The following is a 9,609-nucleotide window of genomic DNA, read 5'->3' on the forward strand; positions in this document are numbered from 1 at the left end:
AAAAGGGGAAGGAGAGAAATGGGGCTGTCACTGTCATCAATTCCTGCCATGGTAGAGATTTGGGAGGTTAAAATCAACTGAGGTGATCGCAGGAAGTCACTGTCAGACCTCAGGGAATCTGAATCCAAGATTAGTCCCTTCCTTAACCCTTGAGATAAATACAGCTTTCTGGTATGAGTGAAGGGACACCAGTCTGGCTCCTGAGAGGTTTCTCCCAGTCTTTCATGGTCCAGGAGAGGTTGCAGGTTCAGCTCCTGTCCTCATCCTGCCTGCAGGGAAGTTGCCACGAGGGTGCAGATGAGGGACCCCAGTGTGGGAGATGGGGTAGGAGGGGCTGGTTGGGCTACCTTCAAGAGCCTGAAACTTCCTCTTCCTGTGGAGTTTTTCCAGCTCCTGCGTGTTTTCATGCAGTCTATGGTCAAGTGATGATCAGCCCTTCAACACGTCACAGATGCTGTTCTTCAAGTTGTTCTTCAAGCCTCTGCCATCCACGTCAGGTGGCAGGAGTTTCTAAGAGAAAACACCCCAAATCTCTTTAAAACTTTTCTTCCATTTAGTCCTGTTATTTTCTCCAGGAATACCATACTTACATGCATACACATTACAGTTAGCATAGTGGCAAAGCTGGCTTGGAGACACCAGGTAGACAAATAGGCAGATGACTGGCAGCTCTGATATTTTTCAGCTCATTCTGAAGAGTAAAAGCCTCCACAGCTCACACATCTTCTGTATTCACATTACTCGGTTGCAGGTTTTTGCACCATTGAAAGGGTTTGTAAATTATTGCAAGCCCATCAATGTAGTTTAATGCTGTGCAAAATGCAGCTGAACATTTTCCATTCATCACCCTCTGATCTGCTGCTGCTTTATGTTTTTGCAGCTCATATTTGAAGGGATCCGGGGCCCTGGCATCGAAGGTGATATTGCTATTGATGATGTATCAATTGTGGAAGGAGAGTGTATGAAATCAGACCAACCAGCCAACAGTAAGTGGCTTTTCTGCACATGGGGGAGAGCAAATTGCTTCTTGTCATTATAAATTTGAGACACCTTCTGAAATGGATTTTCTCCAGAACAATATATTGTTCAGTTCAGTTGGAGAGACTTAAAGTAAAACTTTTTCCTTGGAAGCAAGCTCTGGAGTCAAAACGTCTTTGTTCAGATGGGGAAAATGCTGGTTTAGCAGAGACGGAAGTGAAAAGCTGGTGGGCAGAGGCTGCACTCCACGGTGGGGCTGGGCTGGGCTGGGCGGCCATGATTCAATATAGGCAGACAGATAAAGCAGCATTAAAAATATGTTCAGGGGGTCCAAACAATATGAAATTAATGAATATCAGTGTTGTGATTCCGTGTGGACCTTGTTCCATCCCTCCATGCCCCGTGTGTGCATTACAGTACAGGCCTTAACTACACAGCCAGGTGTTTTTTTATCCCAACATCTCGTGCCTCATTCAGTGGCTGAGCCTTTTGTCTTCTAAGCCTTGCAGCAATGCTGACTGTGTCTGGGCAGCTCTTTAATTCTACCTTTTTCCCCCCTTTTGTAGATTTACGATCAGGTGCTGTTGGGACATTAGCGCATATACGACTTATCCCAGTTATCATCCTCATGTCTTTCTTAAGTCATCAGAGGTGACCTTATCCTGGCAGAGGCTACAAAAGATTCACCAGGCACTGGCATGAAGAAAGAGTCTTTGTAAAATGGACATTTAAAAACAAACTACCAAAGATTCCTCCACTGACTGACTCAAAAGTTAAATAAATACATAAATAAATAATAAAAAATTAAAAAGCACTGGGGACATAAAAGGCATCACAGGAGTGTAACTCACTATGAACCACGCGTGAGAACGAGATCTGGCCTTGTAAGGAAGAGACCTTCAGGTGCTTTTGTGGTCAATAATGAATACAGCATCATCTGGTTGAACTCTTGGAAAAGAGCTATAGAAACCCTTGTCAAAGCACAAAGTCATGGCTGGTTTTGTTTCAAATGAATAGTTTGCTTGTTACCATGGAAACCTAATGGCCTGCCAAAAAAAAAAAAAAAAAGGAAGGAGAGGAAATAAAAACAAAAACAGAGAGAGAAACATCTCACTGTAAACAGGGTATGTGAAGAGCTGGCATTCATTTTCCCTTGAAGAAGGTTTTTAGTATAGAGTTAAATAAATGTAGGCCCTTTCTACTTTGGCTGTCACCTCCCCTAGAGAATAACCCTAAATCAGAGTATTTTAAGACATTTATGTTTCATTTCTCATGGCTATGCTTGATAACTGTATGCTATCTCCTTTTGCATGCATTACTGTCCAGGATGTGCGACCTGGGCTTACATATTACACAGGCTTATCGGAGTTTGCTTGCGGCCACTCGAACACCCCTCTCCCCTCCCCGACTAAGTCATCTGTTCTAATGAAGTGAAGAAACCAAACCACCGTCTTTTATAAATTGCCATGGAAACCAAGTGCCTTCAATGAAACAAGCCTGATTTAAAAATAAATAATAAAATAATAATAATAGTTTCAACAGAGAAGCTTGCACTGCTAAGATATGGTTTGTGCAAACTATTTTCTAAACAAACTACGGAGCCTGGGTGTGCATACTGCAGGCAAGGAGACGAAGCCGCTTCTGGAGATGGATGGACCTAAGCTGTGGCGTAAGCCCTTCCGGATGAGATATTTGTTGTGTAATGTTCCAGACAGCCATGGCCTTTCAGCTTATTACCCATTAGAAAATAGCTTCCGTTGGTCCTGGAAATGGGAGCAGCACTTTTTTTTGATGTTGTTTTTTCAGGTTATCAAGTGGGTCAACCAGAGGAAAAGGTTGTTAAGATACACTTAGCGCAGAAGGTGGTAAAACACAGAAGAGATTTTCATGCTGTAACGTCCATTCACAAGGCAGTCAGCCCCAGCGTTAGTGGGATGGGGAGGCATGTGTGGGGACAGCGGTGCATGCCAAGACACCCAGCAAACTGCAGAGCTCGCTGCAACCCTGGCACCAGCGAAGCACCGAGGGTGCTGTGCCTCTGCCCTGGAGCCAGACTCTGTGCAGATCATGAAAGATTATTTTGTTATTGTAGCGAAATTTAAAAAAAAAGAAAAAAAAAATCCACTTTTACAAGAACAAAAAAAAAAAAAAAAAAAGGCTGTACAAATGGTTTTGAGCTACCCGAACACATACCGTTAGCCAGCTGGTTTTCCACTGCATTGTAAAGTTCCCTTACAGTTGTTTATGACAATTTGAATACCTTTTTCCTTAAATTATCTCAGCTTTTAACTTCATTTAAAAAAAAAAAAGACTTTTGTCTAAAGAAGAGTATTATTATTTTAATTATTATTATTATTCTGTGTTCTCTTGATACCCTAGGACTAAAAAAAAATTATATGCAAATAATTGGAGTACAAGCATAAAAAAACAGATGAGTATAATATTTGCAAATATGAGTATAAAAAGCACAACGAGATGCAGTAAAACAATGACAAGGCTTGATTTTTTTTATTCTGTAGAGAAATGTTTGTGCAAATTCAGTAATTCAACTAAAGAGATAATTTTACAGCTATGTTCAATAAAGCCTCTTTCCAGGTAAGGTATGCCAAGTGGTATGTGTGTTTGTTGAGCAGTGTGCACTCCAGATGGGTGCAACTGGCATGGCTTGGTTTTTCCTGTGATAAACTGATGTTGCATGAAGATATAATGGTCCATTCTGGCGATGCTCAGGGGCTGGAGCTTTGGAGAATGCTGTCAGCTCCCTGGTTTGTAGGCAGTTTGTGGTGTCTGTAATTCCCCACACCGCAGCAGGAAGGCTGCTCTGAAGATGGTGCGATCTCAGATTCTGGATGAACTGTGGGATGACACTCTTATAAAAAAAACCCCAGATTTCCCACTGGCTAGCACTGGGTTTTAATTGGGGATGGAAAACCAGGTCAGGTATGGTGAGACCCTGATACAGATTTTTGTGTAGGAGTTTGGTTTCTCATAATTCAGGATTTGTGGAAGCCAAACCTTCACCTGTATCCTCCCGCTGATCTCTTGTGAAAGCCACAGAACTGTGGGATTGTCTGAGAGGTTTCTCTGGGTGCTTTTGGCGTGAGTCTTCGGAGGGGCTGGCTTTGCCCAAGGCTGCTAGGAGCCCTGCCAGAAGTGGATGCACGACAGTTTTGCAGCAGACTCCCCTGTTGCATTTCCTGTTCTGTTTCTGATCATTGTGCAATCTCAGTTTTGCTCATTTTCTAGTTTGAGCAGCTGCAGCGTTGCTCCTGAATGAAGCTGGGCTGGAGCCATGGCAGGCACTGTATGAGGTCCCCACATGCTTGTGCTTCACCATGCTAAGCTGAAGGCAAACCTTGTTCTGCTGTATTTTATCACACCCGATTTCACTGCTCTGATCAGATGAAACAGGCAATATGGAAAAAAAAAAACAGTGGCAATCTGTCAATCAGTTTGAAGTAAACATGAAGCATTCCATTTCCTTTGAAGTATTTTCCTGATTTTCCTTCTGATTTATCCCTTCCAAAAGTAGACTCAAAGTAAACTGAAATTTGGACACCCATTGATCAGCACAGGCCAGGAGACGTATCTTCAAAACACCTGGCAGAGCTCCAGCCACAGGGCTGATGGCAGTGGTGTGACGGGGGATTCCATGGGAAGGGAGGATTTGGAAAGCACCTGGCAGTGTCCTCTGGTGCTCGGGCAGCTGTGAGGAAGACAGCCCTAAAGACAAAGAAATTGAGATCATGCTTGCTTGTTTAGATCCCAAGCTAAGACTTCTTAATTCTTTCACAGGATGGTGTGGGAAAATAAGGATATTATTGGAGTACTCCCCTTTCACTGCATTCAGCAATGCTATGCAAGTTTAGTTCTTCCACAAAGCATATAGTTTGAATGTGAAATCCCAGATGAAACGCTTTGATCTCACTGTGCTACCAACCTACCACTTGTCCAGCTGGCTTCAGCCATGCTTGGATCCTGGGTGGGACACAAGCAGGGATAAAAGATCATAGACTAAAAGGGGGAAAACACATTTCAGATCTACCTATATCCCTACAAATGCAAAACTGCAATTTGAAGGCAGGGGCCCATCAAAGTGGCAACGGCTTATGTGATGGAAGCATTAACTAGTGGAGGATAGGGTGTTTACCTTGAGCCCACCTCATATCAACCAGTTTTTGGAGACCATTATCTAGGGTGTGCTACTGTCAGGCCCACAGAAATCCTTGGAAATGTGAAATTTCCTCTGAATTTGGGAGAGGAGCTGCTGGTTCCCAGTGAGACTGAGCTGCAGCTCCGAGTCCCTGAATGGCTGCAAGCCGCGCACACAAGTACCAACCTCCACTGATGCTGGAGCAGTTTTCTTCTTGACACCCAGACTTGAGTCTGCTGCATTCAGCAGCGTAAATGGCAGAACTTAGTTTGAACAGCTTTGGGGGCAGTTGAGATGTCCAAACTTTAAAACAAAGTTGATTAATTAAAACATCAACTTATTGTTCAAGTTTGTTTTCTCTTTTAATGCCTTGTAAGGTCAGAGAAATTCCTTTCTAATGAGTAGTTTAGTCAGAATAATCAGATCTTTTTTTCCACCTTTAGTGGAAGAGGTTTACCTCTTTTGTTTTTGGAGGGTTTACTCACTAGTAATGTTTTTTCATGTATGAAAGGGTGATTGAAACTCTCTTCCTCCTAAAGAAAAAATGTGATCCATCAGAACAATGGCTATCTATAGCAGGTGAATTAAAAAAAAAAAAAAAGATACAGTTTGGTATTATAAGCACTCTTTGCATATATATGCTTATAAAGGGATTGGGTGCCAAATTCTTGTATTTTCCCATAAAATAAAAACCAAAACAAAACAACTAAAACTATAAAAAAAGTTTTTGGGTTTTTTGGAGGTTCTTTTTTTTTTTTTGGTTTGGTTTGGTTTGGTTTTTTTGCAATAAAAGCACACTGCCAGTGTCAGTCTCAGTAGCCCAAAAGAAATTAAACCAGAACGTACTGACCATTTGATTTTCCTTCATGCAAGGAGCTTACCAAGCTACAGCTCATGCAATCCTGCAGTCATCAGGCCTTCAGTGTTCAGAATTTTTATGTCATCTTTCCCTAAACCCATGACAATAGTGTCGCCCCAAGAATCCCATGGAAACTTGCCCTGGCATGGGGCGTAGGCAGGAAAAGGTGCCCTGCAGGACTTGGGCTGGGGAGGGATGTGCTGGGCACGCCTGAGCCAGCAACCACCAACCATGCCCCTGCTCACAAATTTATCGATCTTAAAACCAATTAAAAGGTGGAAGAGGGAGGATGCATTTGATTTTTGCCCTCTATGCTGTCTGTGACGCTATTGCAAAACCTCACTGCAGGGAGGTTTTCCATCCCCATTCTTGTTGCCGGCAGAAATGTGTCCACGGCCAGTTTAGCATCATTTGTTCTTGTGCAAGCAATGTTAAAACATATTTTCCTCCCTTCCTGGTGTTAAACTCCTCTCCCTCTGTACCTCCAGACCAGCTTCAGATTGCCCTTTTGTCTGTTTTGGTCAGGCTACAGTATTTTGATCTCTGGGTTAGAAAAGATATATAACAAAACAGAAGAGTTATCATTAACCCAAATAAAATATGATACAGTTTTCCTTTATATCTGTCAGATTAGGGAGTTTAGTAGAAGCTTTATATTATGGGAAGTTTGTTGTATTTTCTCCCCAGAACACCACATCCGAAGTCTGTGAACACTTAACTTGAGTGCTTCTGGAGAGCAAGCCTTTCAGGGGTTGCAGTGGTGACATTAAGACTTCCCTTTTATAAAATAGCATCTTACTCATACCTCGCAGAGGAATAGTTGTGTTATGGTGAGACTACTCAAGTGAGAATAAACTGATCAGATCATTAGAGGATGCAATGACACTGCTCCTCCCTGCATGTCCCTCCTGAAACACCCCAAAACATCCAAGTTCAGCAATAAGCTCCCGGTCGTTCACCACATTTTGTAACTTACTGAGCACAATCCTAGTACTTTGATTAGGAAATCTGGACAAGAAACAGATACAGAAATAAGATGATTCTGTTTGCGTTTGCTTTGTAGATGTGTCTGCATGCATCCTGGTAGCCTCACCTAACATGGTCTCTACCAGCTGGTTCTTTGCCATGGTCATGTTGAATGTCACTAGGGACCTATGACAGGTGATTTGCAACCAATTTCCTTCCATTTCTATTCTGTGTAAATTTTTTTCCATTGAGAAAGAGACTTGAATGTTGACAAATGCTTGGACAAATGAATATTAATGAAGTTTTGCTCACAGCTAAGGTCATGGCTGACAACTGGAGAAATATCACCGCTGATTCCTTGGGATCCGGGACCTTTGCATGCAACAGGTCTTTGCCTTCTGCAGGCTGATGGGATGCACTTCTCCACCAGTAAGGAAGAAAGAGGAACACTGCAACAACCATGACTGTAAATTTATTGAATGGGTTTTGACAGATATGACCACAAAAGAGGTTGAAGAAACACGTTACTGCAAGTAAGAATTAGCAGCCTCAGCACCTTCTCAGGAAAGATCAGATGTGTTTTTGCTTGCACACTACCAATCAAAGGGAAAAAAATCTGTGTGTTTGTGTGTGTAAATATTATATAAATAACTGTAATTGTATGTATTTAATGTATATACAATGATTATTACATTTTAACGATCTGAAGTATTGTATATAGCCAAAACTTGGTCTCTTATTTTACTAGCACACCCACTGTAGATTTATTTTTTGTCATTGTTGTTAATGTATCTGGTTAAAATACGAACTGGTCTCACTTTTACCTCAAAGGGTATATGTTCTTTATGTACATTTTATAAAGAAAAAAAAAAATCACTCAGTATTTTTGGTTACCTTTTCAATTGCCAGCTGTATTTTCTGTCTTTTCCTCTTCAGCTGCATGCTGCCCTTGCTTCTGCCTCCCAGATCCACTGCAGGGAAGAGTGGAGTTGGGAGGGACTGGGTTTGATGGGCAATATTTCTCGCTCAATGCATCCCTGCCTTCCTGAGAGACATAAGAAAGGCGGACTGTCTCTCCCCATCCCAGCCCTTCATCTCTTGCTAGGTGTTGAAAGGTTTTGATTAGACCACGAAAAGGCCATGCCACTGTCTTCTCTACTGGGCCTTTCCTTCCCTTGCGTGATGCCAGCAGAGTAACAGGGTTTTACCCAACCATACAGACAGTTGAGGGCTGAAGTCCATTTCTTTGACTTTCCATAATGCCCACACAATCTCTGGGAAGAAACCTGCATAAAGATGTATGCACCGTACTAGACAAGGCTATTTCAAGAGCACTCCTCACCAACCCAGCCATGTGGGTATGGATGTGATGGGCACACAGAGCTATCCAATATATCTCTGCCTTCATGTAATGGTATGGAGTAGCACGGCACCTCCAGATCCAATCTGGACCTTACTGCATGAAGAGTCTGGATTTGTCGAGGTCAGTGGTTACATGGTCCAATGTGGAGATTGTCCTGGACCTCAGCAATCATGGGGTTGATGCCCATTCTCTGCTGAAGGCACAACCTGGGTATTTCTTCTTGTCCAGCTCTTCTGTTGAGACTGCAGTTTGGTACCAGGAGCTATCTCCAGCTCTAAGCATGTATAGCAGTCAGGCTCACTTTTCATCAGGGGTTTTCCAGTGTACAATAACATGAAGAATTAGAAGTTATTTCTTCTGAAGTGTGGTATTAGGTCATTTAAGAATACTAAGGCTCCAGGTTTTCATGGGCTAACTACTATATATTTTGAAAAGGCCTAAGAAGATCATTAAAATTCTCTGGTGTTTGTTGTCTGGTGCAAATGAAGAGTAAAGTGCTGTGCTCTCATTTGGCCATGTTGCATGTCCATGCCACACTGCTGGGAAAATGAATGTACAAAGAGCAAACCAGCATTCAAGAGGGAGCCCTCACTTGTGGTTCCTGCTGTGGCTGTCTTGTGTTGGTCTGTGTGAAGATAAACTTCTTTACAACCTTTCAGAATTAGAAGTCTGGTTTTATTGTAGGTGAAATGCGACTACAATCTACATAAATGAAAGAACACTTTGTTTCTTGTTGCGTTTTGCAAACGCTGACATTTCTTTGCCCTTTTCAGTTACACTGATGCCTCCATCATTTTCTTGATTAAATTTGTGACTGTCAGCTGTCAGCTTGTTCAAATTAAAACTCAGCGTTTCCAGGCAAGTGTTTCTCTCCAGTGGCCTCCACTACAGTCAGTGACAAACAGCAGCAACACACTGAAATTCACAGCTTAAAACAAAGAATCATGCTGGTCTCTTATTTTTCAGCTTAAAAAATTCCACTGTCCCTTTGGATTTCACAGCCTGAAAACATTCTACATTCCCTCATCCTGTCCTTGGGATATTCAGTATTCAAACTGATGGGCTGAACCACTTTATTCCTTTCAGATGCATTGATCTGCTTCCCCTTCCCCTCATGGTAATTATGTCTTAGCTGCACATTGGGCCAAGAAGAGATCCAAGGGCACATACTATTGAGTACAAACACAGCCAGTATTATATATATTACTCTTAGAAGTATCATATATATTGTATTTACATGGCAGCTGATTAAGCTATCCACTTTCAAATAGAGGTGCTTGCATCATTGCC

At 42.2% G+C, this 9,609-nt stretch overlaps 1 protein-coding gene across 3 annotated transcripts in view; it reads left to right on the top strand.

The window, feature by feature from the left end:
• Positions 1–3,581, top strand: part of MDGA2 (MAM domain containing glycosylphosphatidylinositol anchor 2) — a 371,741-nt gene extending 368,160 nt beyond the window's left edge. For all 3 annotated transcript variants that reach the window (XR_003991066.1, XM_030483781.1, XM_032919889.1), the window contains 2 exons: positions 881–986; positions 1,545–3,581. Coding sequence is in view for 2 of the 3 variants with exons in the window: in XM_030483781.1 (XP_030339641.1) it covers positions 881–986; positions 1,545–1,633 (195 nt within the window). In the remaining variant the exon portion in view is untranslated. The remainder of the gene's footprint in view (positions 1–880; positions 987–1,544) is intronic.
• The last annotated feature ends 6,028 nt before the right edge of the window (positions 3,582–9,609 follow it).

Source organism: Strigops habroptila, chromosome 4, assembly GCF_004027225.2.
Source record: "Strigops habroptila isolate Jane chromosome 4, bStrHab1.2.pri, whole genome shotgun sequence".
Classification (NCBI taxonomy): domain Eukaryota; kingdom Metazoa; phylum Chordata; class Aves; order Psittaciformes; family Psittacidae; genus Strigops; species Strigops habroptila.